General features: G+C 44.2%; 1 protein-coding gene across 1 annotated transcript in view; it reads right to left on the bottom strand.

Annotated features, from left to right (window-relative positions):
• ercc6l2 (excision repair cross-complementation group 6-like 2) overlaps positions 1-8,912 on the bottom strand; it is a 41,856-nt gene extending 32,944 nt beyond the window's left edge. Inside the window, 1 exon segment of the mRNA XM_034170534.1 lies at positions 8,876-8,912. Coding sequence (XP_034026425.1) covers positions 8,876-8,903 — 28 coding nt within the window. The 5' untranslated portion in view covers positions 8,904-8,912.
• Between the last annotated feature and the right edge of the window lie 7,487 nt (positions 8,913-16,399).

The following is a 16,399-nucleotide window of genomic DNA, read 5'->3' as shown; positions in this document are numbered from 1 at the left end:
TATGCACCACTCTGCATTTAATCATTAGTGATCGATCTCTGCTCCCCTCCACAGCATGTCTTTTTCCTGGTTCTCTCCCTCAGCCCCAACCAGTCCCAGCAGAAGACTGCCCCTCCCTGAGCCTGGTTCTGCTGGAGGTTTCTTCCTGTTAAAGGGAGTTTTTCCTTCCCACTGTAGCCAAGTGCTTGCTCACAGGGGGTCATTTGACCGTTGGGGTTTTACATAATTATTGTATGGCCTTGCCTTACAATATAAAGCGCCTTGGGGCAACTGTTTGTTGTGATTTGGCGCTATATAAAAAAATTGATTGATTGATATATATATATATATATTGTTGTATGGCTGGGGGGCCTGGCTGCCTTTTTGTTTCTGTCTTTTGTTTTTCCTTCCAGGTGGCTTGCATTTGGGACTGAGTGGCTGTGTTGCTGAGGTTATCAGGACCTCACCCTGATCACCTGCGGCTCGTCAGGACTCACAGCTGTAGTGTATCTATATGGATTGGAACATGGTGGCATTTAAGACTGGAGTATACAGTGTGTATTTGCCAGAGACTCGACCTTGTGACCAGACGGGTGAGATCGTCGTGTCGGGAGCCATCTCATCATCAGTGGATGCAGAGAACGTCCAGGGTTTGATGCACGGTCTGTGAAAGAGGAGGGGGTGAGGTCTCACGCTCGTCAGCACACTTCCTGAGGTACGTTAGATTTTGTGACTAACGTTTATACAGTCAGTAAATGTGGTGTCCCTCACACCTTATTATATTGAGCTGTACGTTAGTCATGTATCGGCTTCCACTGCAGTGGAGTTTTGTGAACTGGATGTTCCATGCCTGCAGGTTGGGAAGCTGATTAGTAATTAAGCCAGGAAGTGTTTGCTGTTTATGTACACCTTTGAGTGGTCTCTCTGTGTGTAGAGTGTGGACTCACATAATGGTTCCTTCTTTCACAGACTCGGTTTGTTGCGGCCACCTGGGGGGTGTCGGCGGGGTCCTTGGGTCCGAACGGCTTCTGGCTCCGGACCGTTAGCGCTGCTGGGAGCGCACCGTATCACCACCACGCCAGACCGCACACTCTTTTGTTGTTTTGTATCACATCACTGTTATGTATTAAATTCAGGTTAGCCTTTGTACCGTGCTCTGCTTATTTCATACTGGGTCCTTCAAACGCTGGTCGGTTCTCCGAGCTGCGTCCGACACATAACAGTAGTCTCTGGCCAAAACATCACGGACCCAGCGGTAGTAGAGACGGTAAACGCGCCGGGAAGGCGGCAGCAGACGTTCAGTAGTTATCCGGATCAGTTGCGGGTGCTCTCCGCCCGGATGGTGCGTGTTTGAGACCCATTACTGAATACTGATTTGTGCTCTCTTGCAGCCGTGTTCCTGTGTTTGTGCCTTATCCGTGGGTCGTGGTGGAGTGTGACTGGCGACGGCTTCGCGTCACGCTCCGACCGGATAAGAGGTTTAAACGGGAGCTGCAAGAGTGTGTCTGTAATGGGTGCGCGCGCACGGCGGAGCTCTGTGGCACGGGTCGCTGAGCTTCCTGTGTTACAGTTGTAGCCCCATTTCCCCGGATAAAGATAACTACTGCGTCTGTTGTATCAGCTCCGGCGTTATTTAGTTGAGCACATTTTGGTTGTGTGTTGCACACAGCTGTGCACGGAGATGCAGCTCGTTTGTTTTTTGTCACCAAAGGGGTTTTTTTCATTGTTAGCACTTTGGCTCCCTCTTTTGGTGACTTAGTCACATTACCGTTAAGCTCTTAAGTTAGAACAGGTGTGTTCGACTTGTTTGAGCTTAACGGTATACGTCACTGATTTGTTTTGTGTTAGTTCATTTTGTGTGGGTGTTTTTTGAGTTGGTTTTTGTGTGGGATTTTATTTTTTTGTTTTACACTATTTAGTGTCTGGGTCGTGACCCTGCAGTTCTAAGAAGAAAAAAAAAAAAAAAAAAAAAAAGGACCCACACAACTGTATGTTGGTCTGTTAGTCTTTCTTTTTATTTCTTTTTGTTTCACCTCCCCAGGGTTTGATGGGACGGTCCCCTGGGGGGGTGATGGGGTGGTATTTGGGTTTTTTTTCTTTTTTTTTGTTTGTTTTTGTTATGCCCTCTCTTCTCCTCTGACTCCAGCCGGGTGAGCCGTAGTGTCGGCGTTGCTGGAGGGGTGCAGTTTGGTTGTGCTGGGCATTTCCCAGGTAGCCTCTGCACCCGGGGGGGTTGGGGTATTTTCTTTTTCTTCCCTCTCTTCTCCTCTGGCTCCAGCCGGGTGAGCCGTAGTGTCGGCGTTGCTGGAGTGGTGCAGTTTGGTTATACTGGGCGTTTCCCGGGTAACCTCTGCACCTGGGGGGGGGGGGGGTTTGATTCCCTGTTTCACCTCCGGCTTCAGCACGCCTTGGCCGTCTGCCATCGGCGTGGCTGAGGTTTGGGGCAGTGGGATATACCCGCAGCTAGTGGCTGGTGTAGAAGTCGGAGGAGTGGCGCCGTTTTGTGCCGTTTGCCATAACCGCTGTTCCACTCCTCCCGGTTGGCTTCTGGGGTATAGTCACGGTTGGTGACACTGGACGTGCTTCCAGTTTCCACTGCGCCAAGGGGGTGGGGTTGGGGTTGTTTTGTTTGTGTGTTTTTTTTTCTCTCTTCTTGTTTTTCCCCCCAGTTTCCGCCCTCAGGGTTTGACTGTGGTGTCCTCTGGGGGGGAAAGGGCTGTGGGTCCATCTAGCCATAGACGGCCGGGGCTGGGTCCGTTGGTCATGAGGGCAGGCGTCTCCTGGGGTTGACGAGTGGTCCTCTGGGAGGCGCTGGGAGTCCCCGTGGGTGACGCTGGATCCCAGAGGGACCTCGGCTGTGGTTATTACTCCTGGAGCTGGCGGGAAGTCCTCTGGGGGGTGTTGGTCCCTACATGTCGTTTGGGGGGGGGGGGGGTGTTTTAGCACTTTTATTTGTAAGCTTAAGTTTGGGGTTTTTCTTTTCTCCTCTTCCCGGGGTTTGATGGGACGGTCCCCTGGGGAGGGGGGTGTTTTGGTTGTTTGTGTTTGTCTTTTTTGTTTTATGACTAAAGACCGAACATGGTTGGATAAAGGCTGACCGCACAGGTTTAAGAACTCCTGGCCACACCTGTGCTAAGTGACTGACTGAAACAAAGGCAAAGATGCAGCCAGAGGAGAGGACATCAACCATTCTGTTGGAAGACGAATGCAGATGCGGTTTCCAGCCATGGTCCCTGGAGGGGGGTGTTTCTCCTGGGCCGGGTTTGTGTGGTCGCCGGGAGGCTTCCCGTGAGGGTGGGGTACTGTTGTATGGCTGGGGGGCCTGGCTGCCTTTTTGTTTCTGTCTTTTGTTTTTCCTTCCAGGTGGCTTGCATTTGGGACTGAGTGGCTGTGTTGCTGAGGTTATCAGGACCTCACCCTGATCACCTGCGGCTCGTCAGGACTCACAGCTGTAGTGCATCTATATGGATTGGAACATGGTGGCATTTAGACTGGAGTATACAGTGTGTATTTGCCAGAGACTCGACCTTGTGACCAGACGGGTGAGATCGTCGTCTCGGGAGCCATCTCATCATCAGTGGATGCGAGAACGTCCAGGGTTTGATGCACGGTCCTGTGAAAGAGGAGGGGGTGAGGTCTCACGCTCGTCAGCACACTTCCTGAGGTACGTTAGATTTTGTGACTAACGTTTATACAGTCAGTAAATGTGGTGTCCCTCACACCTTATTATATTGAGCTGTACGTTAGTCATGTATCGGCTTCCACTGCAGTGGAGTTTTGTGAACTGGATGTTCCATGCCTGCAGGTTGGGAAGCTGATTAGTAATTAAGCCAGGAAGTGTTTGCTGTTTATGTACACCTTTGAGTGGTCTCTCTGTGTGTAGAGTGTGGACTCACATAATGGTTCCTTCTTTCACAGACTCGGTTTGTTGCGGCCACCTGGGGGGTGTCGGCGGGGTCCTTGGGTCCGAACGGCTTCTGGCTCCGGACCATTAGCGCTGCTGGGAGCGCACCGTATCACCACCACACCAGACCGCACACTCTTTTGTTGTTTTGTATCACATCACTGTTATGTATTAAATTCAGTTAGCCTTTGTACCGTGCTCTGCTTATTTCATACTGGGTCCTTCAAACGCTGGTCGGTTCTCCGAGCTGCGTCCGACACATAACATATATACACACACACACACATACATACATACAACCATAATTCCAATGAAGTTGGGATGTTGTGTGAAATGTAACTAAAAACAGAATACAATGATTTGCAAATCCTCTTCAACCTGTATTCAGTTGAATACACCACAAAGACAAGATATTTAATGTTTCAAACTGAAAACTTTATTGTTTTTGTGCAAATATTTGCCATTTTGAAATGGATGCCTGCAACACATTTCAAAAAAAGCTGGGACAGGGGCAACAAAAGACTGGGAAAGTTAATGAATGCTCAAAGAACACCTGTTTGGAACTTTCCACAGGTGAAAAGGTTAATTGGAAACAGGTGAGTGTCATGATTGGGTATAAAATGAGCATCCCCAAAAGGCTCAGCTGGTCACAATCAAAGATGGGGCGAGGATCACCACTTTGGGAACAACTTGCGTGAAAAATAGTCCAACAGTTTAAGAACGTTCTCAACGTTCAGTTGCAAGGAATTTAGGGATTTCAGCATCTACAGTCCATAATATAATCAGAAGATTCAGAGAATCTGAGAACTTTCTACACGTAAGCAGCAAGGCCAAAAACCAACACTGAATGCCCATGACCTTCGATCCCTCAGGTGGCACTGCATTAAAACCAACATCACTGTGTAAAGGATCTTACCGCGTGGGCTCAGGAACACTTCAGAAAAACCACTGTCAGTTAACAGTTTTGTTGTGTGGGCCGCTGAAGAGGAGGCACTGCTGGCCCACCACCACCAGATGGCGCCCTGCTTGGAGTGCGGGCTCCAAGCACGAGAGGGCGTCGGACCTACTGTGAGTGACAGCTGTCACACATCATCAACACCAGCTGTCACTCATCAACCACATCCTCCATAAAAGCCGGACTGCAACTCCACCTCCCCGCCGAGAAATCAGCTACCATTCAGGTAACCTTCTCTGCTGTGATTTTCTGAGACTGAATATTGTCTGTGTGCAGCCGTTTTCCTGTGGTGACAGTCTGAAGCTGGATTGGCGGATAGTGTGAGCGCGACGTCTTCGCCTCTCACTCCTTCCAGGGAAGTGACTGACAGGAGCTGCATGGGTGATTCTGTGTCTGGAGGTGGAGGGTTTTCCCTCTTGGAGGAATTAGCTCTGTAAGATTGCTGGGGTGATATACACACACCCACCATTACTGTTTTTGTTTCTGCCATCAGTAACCGGGTACTGACTGCTGAAGACAGGGCCACCTGGGGCGCAGGGCTTGCGGCTCCGGTGTTCTTTCAGGTCCGGTGGCGGTGGAAGCTGTGTGGGATCCGGCTCTTCTCTTGCCAGACGTCTTCTAACTTCGAGCCTGCCCACACGTCACCTTGTGTATAATTGACGATCCACATTCTCTGTCATTGTCTGTTTTTCGTTGTGCGATTCACAACATTAAATTGTTACTTTTTGGCTTATCCATTGTCCGTTCATTAACGCCCCCTGTTGTGGGTCCGTGTCACGACACCTTCCCAACAAGTTTGTCACTACATCTACAAGTGCAAGTTGAAACTCTACCATGCAAAGCGAAAGCCATACATCAACAACATCCAGAAACGTTGTCGCCTTCTCTGGGCCTGAGCTCATTTGAAATGGACAGATGCAAAGTGGAAAAGTGTGCTGTGGTCTGATAAGTCCACATTTCAAATTGTTTTTGGAAATCATGGACATCGTGTCCTCCAGACAAAAGAGGAAAAAGACCATTCAGATTGTTACAAGCGCAAAGTTCAAAAGTCAGCATCTGTGATGGTATGGGGGTGTGTTAGTGCCCATGGCATGGGCAACTTACACATCTGTGATAGAATCATCAATGCTGAAAGGTACATCCAGGATTTGGAGCAACACATGCTGCCATCCAAGCAACGTCTTTTTCAGGGACGTCCCTGCTTATTTCAGCAAGACAATGCCAAGCCACATTCTGCATGTTACAACAGCATGGCTTCATAGTAAAAGAGTGCGGGTACAAGACTGGCCTGCCTGCAGTCCAGACCTGTCGCCCACTGAAAATGTGTGGTGCATTATGAAGCGCAAAATATGACAATGGAGACCCTGGACTGTTGAACAATTTAAGTCATACATCAAGCAAGAATGGGAAAGAATTCAACCTACAAAGCTTCAACAATTAGTGTCCTCAGTTCCCAAACGCTTATTGAGTGTCTTTAGAAGCAAAGGTAATGTAACACAGTGGTAAACATACCACTGTCCCAGCTTTTTTGAAATGTGTTGCAGGCATCCATTTCAAAATGAGCAAACATTTGCACAAAAACAATAAAGTTTATTAGTTTGAACATTAAATATTTTGTATTTAATCATCCCATCTTCTTCAGAGGACTCTGAAGATGTGACTCTCACATCGAAACGTCAGTCCCTTTGAACATTTTTTTCCTTTCAGCACCTTATTAAAGACTTTTTGCACTTATTTCTGTGCTGCACCAGTTATTTCTTTTTTACAAATTGGTCCTGCCTGGTTGCACCAGATTTGTTTGTGCTGTGCAGAAGAGCGGTGAACTCTTTGTTTTTGCATTAAATATTTTTTCTTTGTGGCATATTCAATTGAATATAGGTTGAAGAGGATTTGCAAATCACTGTATTCTGTTTTAATTTACATTTTACACAACGCCCCAACTTCATTGGAATTGGGGTTTTGTGTGTATTTATATATATATATATATATATATATATATATATATACACACACACACACACAGTATGAAATGTTTGGACACCCCTGATAATTTTCATGATTTTCCTTTATAAATCATTGGTTGCCTGGATCATAAATTTCAGTTAAAAATATCATATAGCAGAGGAACACACTGATATTTGAGAAGTAAAATGAAGTTTCTAGTATTTACAGAAAGTGTGCAGTAGTTATTTAAACAAAATTGGGCAGGTGCATAAATTTGGGCACCCTTGTCATTTTATTGATTTGAATACATTTAGCACTAATTATTGGAACACAAAATTGGTTTAGTAAGCTCATTGGCCCTTCACCTCCTTACAAAGGTGAATCCAATCATGAGAAAGGGTATTTAAGGTGGTTATTTGCAAATGTTTCCCCCCTTTGCATCGCTTCTAATGAGTGGCAACATGGGAGCCTCTAAACAACTCTCAAATGACCTGAAAACAAAGACTGTTTCACATCATGGTTTAGGAAAGGATGCAAAAACCTATCTCAGAGATTTCAGCTGTCAGTTTCCACTGTCAGGAACGTAGTGAGGAAATAGAAGACCGCAGGTACAGTACTAGTTAAAGCCTGAAGTGGCAGGCCAAGAAAAATCTCAGATAAGCTGAAGCGAAGCATGGTGAGAACAGTCATAGTCAACCCACAGACCTGCTCCAAAGACCTACAACATGATCTTGCTGCAGATAGTGTCTCTGTGCATTGTTCAACTATACAGCACACTTTGCACAAGGAGATGCTGTAATGAAGAGGAAGCCTGTTCTGCATACATGCCACAAACAGAGTCACTTGAGGTATGCTAAACCACATTTGTACAAGCCAGTTTAATTTTGGAATAAGGTGCTGTGGACTGATGAAACTAAAATTGAGATATTTAGACATAACAAGGGGCTGTATGCATGGCTGAAAAAGAACACAGCATTCCAAGAAAAACACTTGCTACCTACAGTAAAATTTGTTGGTGGTTCCATCATGCTGGTCACATGGATTCTAGTCAATATCAGCAGATTCTTGAGAACAATGTTCATGAATCAGTGACAAAGTTGAAGTTGCGCCGGGGCTGTATCTTTCAACAAGAGAAAGACCCTAAACACTGCTCAAAATCTACTAAGGCATTCATGCAGAGGAACAAGTACAATGTTATGGAATGGCCATCCCAGTCCCCAGACCTGAATATTATTGAAAATCTGTGGTGTGATTTTAAGCGGGCTGTCCATGCTCGGAAACCAACAAGCTTGAGATGTTTTGTAAAGAAGAATGGTCCAAAATACCTTCAACCAGAATCCAGATTCTCATTGGAAGCTATAGGAAGCATTTAGAGGCTGTTATTTCTGCAGGAGGAGGATCTACTAAATATTGATGTATTTTTTCTGTTGGGTGCCCAAATTTATGCACCTGCCTTATTTTGTTTAAAGAATTATTGCACACTTTCTGTAAATCCTAACAACTTCATTTCACTTCTCAAATATCACTGTGTATGTCTGCTATATCATATATTTACCTGAAATTGCTGATCCAAACTACCAATGATTTATAAAGGAAAATCATGAAAATGATCAGGGGTGCCCAAACGTTTGCATACAACTGTACATACGTACATGTGTGTGTAATGAAAGGCATCAGAGGGATGATGCAATTTCAGAAGCTGCAATCGGATGTTTGGTAGTTAAAAGAGTCACATTATTTGGCAATTTTCTTATGACACGTTAACTAGCTACCTCATTTTAACTTCACCGTAAAAACACACACACACACACACATATATATATATATATATATATATATATATATATATATACACACACACACATATATGTAAGAGAATAGTACTAAGGAGCATTCTGCTTCAGCAAACATCCCAGTCAAATAATACCATTGAAATAAAGAAGATAAATTATTTTGGAAGTGACTATTCGTACGCTGCGGTACTAATAACATTCGTACATAGCGCAGCCTTGTTATGGTTACGTATAGGGAAAACGGCGACGTACGGATAGTCACTGCCAATTATTTCTGCAGAACTACCAGCAGAAGCTTACCTTTTTCAGTCGCAGAACTTTTAGCCATCCGGACATAAAAAAAGTCTAGCAGAACATACGCTAAAGTGCTAGGAAGCTAATTTTAGCTTCGCTTCAATATTTCGAACGAACGAGAGCATTACAGTGACACACAGAATTCAAATTAAACGTCATCCTGGAAAAGAGGGTTATGTTTATCTTTTGTGTTCAATGAATCACATAAATAATCAGACAACAGAAGCAGCAGCTCCGCCGCAGCTGACTGACTCATTGTTTATCTATTTTCACAAGAGCCGCAGTTTCTACATATTCTGACTTTAAAAAAATATTAACCAAACATTATGAGTAAACATAAAACACATACAATATAAATAGTAAACTATAAGCTTCTAGAAATACGCTCTCCCCCTCCACCCCCACGTCTCACAGGATAAAAATTTGTAGAAAGTGCTGCAGTGAATCCAACAGTGGTACGACCATGCAGCTCCATGGGTACGACCAAGATGTTAAATGTAATTAATCTCTGTGTGCGTCAGTTTTCATAAATTATCAATGAAAATAATTTTGAAAATATAACGCAATACTAAAATACCCTCGGCCATATGAGCTTTGTGTTCTTTATAATCTGCAGTTGTTTAATTTCTTATTAAGATCCTATTGTCTTGTGTACAGGGCAGCACGGTCGCTTAGTGGTTAGCACTGTTGCCTCACAGCAAGAAGGTCGTGGGTTCAATTCCCGTGGCCTTTCTGTGTGGAGTTTGCATGTTCTCCCCGTGTTTGCGTGGGTTTCCTCCGGGTGCTCCGGTTTCCTCCCACATCCAAGGATATGCGGGTTAGGTGGATTGGGAACTTTAAAATTGACTGTAGGTGTGTGGCCCTGCGACAGACTGGTGTCCTGTCCTGGGTGTACCCCGCCTCGCTCTATGACTGCTGGGATAGGCTCCAGCCCCCCCGCGACCCTTAATTGGACTAAGCGGTAGAAGATGAATGAATGTCTTGCGTACATGCTTAATGAAGCCCCTTTATCAATCAATCACAAACAATATTTACGTTTTAAGAGTGGACGTTGTGCAAATCAAGGACATTTGTATTTCACCCTCTGTGCATTGGAATTTAGCTTTGAGTTAGCAGAAGTTAGTGTGCACGTGCAAAATGTCCTGTAAATGACTCCAGTGGTGTTATCAGGTTGCAAAAACAGCATTTTCAGTTTTAGAAGTGTTTATTTCTCGCTAGCTTTTACATAATATATGACAACAAGAATATATTTGTGCACAAAGGAAACAGAGTATTGCAGCTAGCCACTAGCCTGTCAGGTCATCATGCTAATGTCTGTGAAATAGCTTGTAAATATGTTCAGAGGTGTTATTAGGTTACAAAAACAGCATTTTCAGTTTTACAAGTCTTTATTTCTTGCTACTAGGTTTTACATAATATATGAGAAACATTTTTCTTTCACCAAAACATTAAATCTAGGCTTGCATCTCAGATGTACATCTGGCAAATTGTAGCTGAACTTTGGGGTCTTCTTTTTAATAAAATCCTCCTCTGTACCACTTCATCATGAAGCTGTGTTACTGTGATACAAAATGCAAAACATGCACTGTGCACAATTTCTCTAATCACAGCCACAGAAGCCTGTAACCTCTTCTGGGTTGTCTGAGTGTCTTGGTGGCTTTCTTCACTCTTCTCCTTCTTGCACAGTCACTCAGTTTTTGAGAAGTGTCTGCTCCACACAGATTTACCATAGAGTCCCATACTGTTTGTATTTCTTCATAACTGATATAAATAAAGTTGAATCATTTCATGACGGAAGGATGAAAAAAAATGTGAGACTGGGCTGAACATTTCCATAGGTAGCTGGAGAAGAGGAAAGACAGGTAGAAATGAGAGTCAGAACTTTGAATGTTGGCAGTGTGAGTGATAAAGGGAGAGAGCTGGCTAATATGATGGAGAGGAGAAAGGTATAGACATACTGTGTGTGCAAGAGACCAACTGGAGGGGAAGTAAGGTCAGGAGCATTGGAGGTGGGGGTTAAAGTTGTATCATGGCATGGTTGGGAAGAGAAATGGTGTAGGGGTCATTTTAAAAGAAGGTTAACTGAAGAGTGTGCTGGAGGGAAAGTGAATGTCTGACAGAGTGATATGTGTGAGAAGTTGGAAATTGAACGGGTGATGATGAATCTCATCCATGCATATGCCCTACTGGTAGGTTATGAGATGAAGGAAAAAGAAGATTTCTGGAGTGAGTTAGATGAGATGATGGAGAGTTTACCCAAGCATGAAAAAGTGGTGAGTGGACTTCAGTGGGCATGTTGGTGAAGGGAACAGAGGTGATGAGGAAAGTAATGGGCCTATATGATATGGATGGATGAGATTTATTGTCATTGTCATTACAAGTGCAACAACGAGATTACGTCCACACTCACATTTCCACAGACAAACAGCAATTAATCCACAATTATTACTTGTTTACCGTAATAATGGCACACATCAGAATTAAGACAACACATATACATTTGACATTGTTTATGTGCACTAAACTTGAAACAGTCCGTTTTCCAAATTGAGGCGATGTGAGTGTGTGGTAGCCGCTGCAACAGGAGTCGCGCCGCCGCTAGCTTGGGGGAAACGGGGACCTGCCGCAGCTAAAACCGCGCAGCTCCCGGAGGGGAAAGGGGTGGCGTGAGGGGTGGCCGGGATGGGGTGTGTGATGGGGGGCAGGAGGGGAGGTAGGAGGGAAAGTGGAGCATGCTTCAGTCTTTGTCCATGTGTGAGTCTGTCTGTTCTTGTGTACTGGAGTATCCAGGATGGGGAAGGACAGATAGTAATAGATTTTGCAAAAAGGATGGAAATGGGTGTTGGGGATACTTAGTACATTAAGAAAAATGAATAGTTAAGAAAAATGAATAGTTAAGAAAAATGATTAGCGCAGTGTGACATGTAAGAATGGAGGAAGGTGCACATAGGTGGACTACATTTGTTGGAGGAGATGCAACCAAAAAGAAATTAGAGATTTCAAGGTGGTGACAGGGTGAGTGTTGCTAGACAGCCTTGGGTGGTGGTTTGTAGGATGACCTTTGAGATGAAGAAGAGGAAGAGAATAAAAGTTCAACAAAGGATCAGGTGGTGGAAGATGAAAGAACTGGTACTGATTGGCCAGACAAAGGAACTGAGCTGGAAAGGATATGCAGCAGATTAGGGTGATAAAGGATGCAGATGGTAATGTGCTGACAACAGAGGACAGTGTGTTGAGAAGGAATATCTTGAGGATCTGATGAATTTATTTATTCATTTATTTAACCAGGAAAAATCCTGTTGAGATTAAGAACCTCTTTTTCAAAGGAGTCCTGGCCAAGATAGGCAGCAGCAAATATAAAGCCCAATTACACAAACACAAACAAAAGACATAAAAACTAAATTACAAGCATATTATAAAAAAACAAGTGCATGTTGTGGAGTTGGCCTCAAGTACTCTCAATCTGGATTTTAAAGCTCTCAGTGAAATTAATGCTGTTAATTTCCTCTTGTAACATATTCCAGCAAAAGGTGGAGAGTGGACAAAAGCCATTTTACCCATGATGCCCTTCATTACTTGTGAATGAAGAAAATGAGAGAGAGAAGGATGAAACAAGAGGAGAGAGTAAATTAGGAAGTACTAGGGATTAGTAAGGATGAAGTGAGGGCAGCTTTGAAGAGTGGAAAGGCTGTTGGTTCAGATGACATTTCAGTTGAGGCATGGAAATGTTTAGGAGAGATGGCAGTGAAGTTTGTATCCATATTGTTCAATAAATTCTTGGAAAGTGAGAGGATGCCCGAGGGGTGGAGAAGAAGTGTGAAGAAGTGTGCTGGTTTTGATTTTTAAGAACAAAGGTGATGTGCAGAGCTGTATTAACTACAAAGGTATAAAGCTGATCAGCCACAGCATGAAGTTATGGGAAAGAGTAGCACATGATCGGCTTAAAAAAGAAGTGAAGATCTGTGTGCAGCAATATGGTTTCATGCCAAGAAAGAGCACTACAGATGCACTGTTTGCTCTGAGAGTGCTGATGGGGATGTTAGAGAAGGCCTGATGGAGTTGCATTGTGTATTTGTGGATTTAGAAAATGTTTATGGCACGGTGCCAAGAGAAGACTTATGCTATTTGTCTTGTTTCTTAATGAGAAATTCAGGAGCATACTAACATCCTACAAAATCACTTTGATTTAATTTGCTTGATATCAATAGGAAAATAATGCTGTCACTCCTCTGTGTACTCGACATACACACAGGGCATGCGCAGTAAGACACAGGTCACACTGGGCGTTCACAGCCCAGTGACATCTCATATGTGGTTTTAACTAAATCATGTATTCAATCACTAAATCAATAAATCACTGTATTCAATGTGAATATTGCACCCCTTTTCTTATAAAAAAAAACCCAATCAGTTCTGTTTTCCTTTCTTCATTAATACTGTATCGTTAATATACGCATCACTAAATGAAACAGGATATCACACACATTGGTTCTCACACATATGAAACCATTCTGCAGTGACGTAATGGCACTCAAAGTAATTTTTTTTACCTACCTGCAAATGTAGTGAGTGAACAGATCAAGAAGCCAAATCATTAAATTGCAATCTAAACAGAAACCACATAAATGAACAATTGCCATTATACAAAGAAGTCAACATTTTTATTTATTTATATTTTGTAAGGGTAGCGGTCTGCCTACACCATTTTACATGGTCTTACAAGTGTAGAACAACTCTAGGCTTGACCTCTTATCCAGATCTGGTCTTGTAAGTGATGGCAGAGGAGGCTGTTTCATCTGCTGTCTCCAAAGTGGGTAGTGTAGTGCTGTGTGCCATGCTGTGTGTTGACTTCATGATTTTTGTCAGTGTGATGCTCCTCTTTAGTGGAAAGCAGGTGATGTCTGTTTTTCCTGTACTCTTGTCCTCCAGCTGAGTGTATGTGGTAAAATCTGTCAGTTTTTGACTACTACAGGATTCCACCTCCCTTGCTCTGGGAAGCGGATGCACTGACCTTTCTACAATGGTGGCAGAAACTTGGCTGACCCTGCCGTAATACCTTTTCTGCTGTTGTTGCTAGTGAGTTGTCTTTGCATGAACTCCTCTCTGGCTGACCACCTTTGGGTGAAGTTGCTGGTGAGTGTCGGGTAAGATTGAACACAACTGTCAACTCATGTGCAGTTGAACAGGTGATCTGAAGCTGTCAACTGGGGTGTGTTACGATACTGAAGGAGACTCAGATAAGGATTTCTCTAGTCAGTTTTGGCCTTTTCCATCAATGATTTTACAATCTGCACAGATTTCTCTGCTTGGCCATTGCTTTGAGGATAATGTGGACTGGTGGTAGTGTGAGTAAACTCCCATGTGCTGGCAAAGCCTTCAAAGTCTCTACAGTTATATTGAGGGCCATTATCTGACAGAACAGTCTCTGGTGTACCATGTCTGGCGAAGGTTGCTTTCAGTTTGTGTGTTATTGGAGAAGCAGTTGTTCTTTGCAGTTTGTCAAGTTCAAAGTACTGGCTGTAGTAGTCCGCTGTGATGATGTATTGCTCATTGTTTCAAGTGAATATATCTGTAGCAACAGTTTGCCATGGTCGCTCTGGGATCCTGTGGTTGATCATGGGTTCCTTGGTATTTGGTATTTGTGTTCAAGACAAATGGAGCACTTTCTAACCATCTTCTCAATGTGCTTGTTCATTCCTGGCCAAAATAGGATGTCCCGTGCTCTCTGTTTGCACTTTTCAATGCTTATATGACCGGCATGTATCTGTGATAACATCTCTGCATGCAGTGAAGTAGGAACAACAATTCTCTCACCCTTGAATATGATGCTGTTCATCTGCGTGGGTTCATCATGATAGTAAGGTATTCTGATATACTCTGGGGGTATAATCTTCTTTGTTTGGGCCATCCTTCACTGATTGTTCTTTTCATTTCCTTGAGCTGTGTGTCCTTGTCAGTCTTTGTTTTGATTTATTTCAACTTTGTGTCACTGACTGGGAAGCTACGGTACACCATGCGTACCTGCATGTCCATGCCCTCTCTGAGGCTGTTGACCTGGTCAGACAGATATTTCCTGGATAGAGTATCTGTGACAAAGATGTCCTTGCCTGGTCTGTGGACAATGGTGAGGTCATATCTCTGGAGCTGAAAAAAACATAAGCTGCAGCCTTGGTGGTGCTGCTGCAATAGACTTGAAAGGTTTGTGTCGATGTCAAGGTGTTGCCATACAAGTACGTTGTATGGCAGCACCCTGACATCAGGGTGAATGTGAGGCATTATTATAAAGTGCTTTGAGCGTCTGATGTAGATGGAAAAGCGCTATATGAAAGCAGTCCATTTACCATTTGTGGTCACTTTCTACCATGATATGATGGCCATGAACATACTGGTGAAAGTGTTCATATCCAAACAAAATGGCATAAAGTTCTTTTTCAATATGACCATAATAGATTTCGCCGTCAGTGAGTGCTTTTGATACATATGCAATGGGCTTGCTTTCTTGCAACAAGACTGCACCCAGTCCATATTTACTGGCATCAACTTGTAGTGTGAGCTCTTTGCTTGGGTCAACATATCCTAGGCCAGGTCCTGGTTCATGTGTGAAGAGCTCCTTTGTATTCCTGAATGCTTCTTCCTGCTGTGTGTCCCATATAAAATTAACAGTTTCCTTCAAAAGGTGACGCAAAGGTGCATTGATGCTTGCAAGACCAGGAGCAAACTTTGACAAGTAGTTGATCATGCCTAAGATTGTTCCAAGTTCACTGTTGTCTTTTGGGGGTTCCATCTCTCTGATAGCCATAATTTTGGCTGGGTTAGGCTTGACTCCATCTTTGGTGATGAGGTGCCCAATGTAGCTCACCTCAGTGATACAGATGACACTCTTCTCTGAGTTGAGTTTGACTCCTCTTTCTCTGGAACGTTGTAGCATTGCACAGAGGTTTTCACTGTGTTCTTTACGTCTGCCACATATAAGGACGTTATCCACTATTGCTTCCAAGGTTGTCATAGCCGAGTGGTGGCAATGGGGACAAGCTCCCATTGGCTATAAAATGCTCCTCACGGCGTGCGTCTCCTACAGCCTCTGACAACTCAGTCCAGCTCCGAGCCTGCTCGTGTGGCTTAGATACATATAAGCCCGGCAGAACTGCTGTTACTGATAGGAGAAGCGGCAAAGGCGGGCAAACTGGCACCTTAAAAACAGTGCTTTGGGCAGATGGGGCTCATCAGTCTGGGAAGACAGCTCATCTAAGAGAAGAAAAACTCTGATTTAAAACCTCTGCTGCCTTGCAGCTATACCCACTCACAGGAAAGGCTTTGGGAGTAAACCCTGAGGAAAAATCCAGAGTTGGAGCCCCGATGGCAGTCCGAGGCTGTATACAGCAATGCTCTGGCAGCTCCTGCGACAGCACTGGAACCTCGTGCATCGGCACAGCCTTTCCAATGGACTACTCCAGTGACGTGGGGGGGGGGGGGGGGTCTGCTGCATGGGTAACAGCTTGCCCTCAATACTCACTTAGTGACTTACCCAGG

This window comes from Thalassophryne amazonica, chromosome 5 (genome assembly GCF_902500255.1).
Source record: "Thalassophryne amazonica chromosome 5, fThaAma1.1, whole genome shotgun sequence".
In the NCBI taxonomy this organism is placed as follows: domain Eukaryota; kingdom Metazoa; phylum Chordata; class Actinopteri; order Batrachoidiformes; family Batrachoididae; genus Thalassophryne; species Thalassophryne amazonica.
The sequence above is the reverse complement of the archived record's forward strand: the minus strand, read 5'-3'. Positions and strand labels throughout refer to the sequence as shown.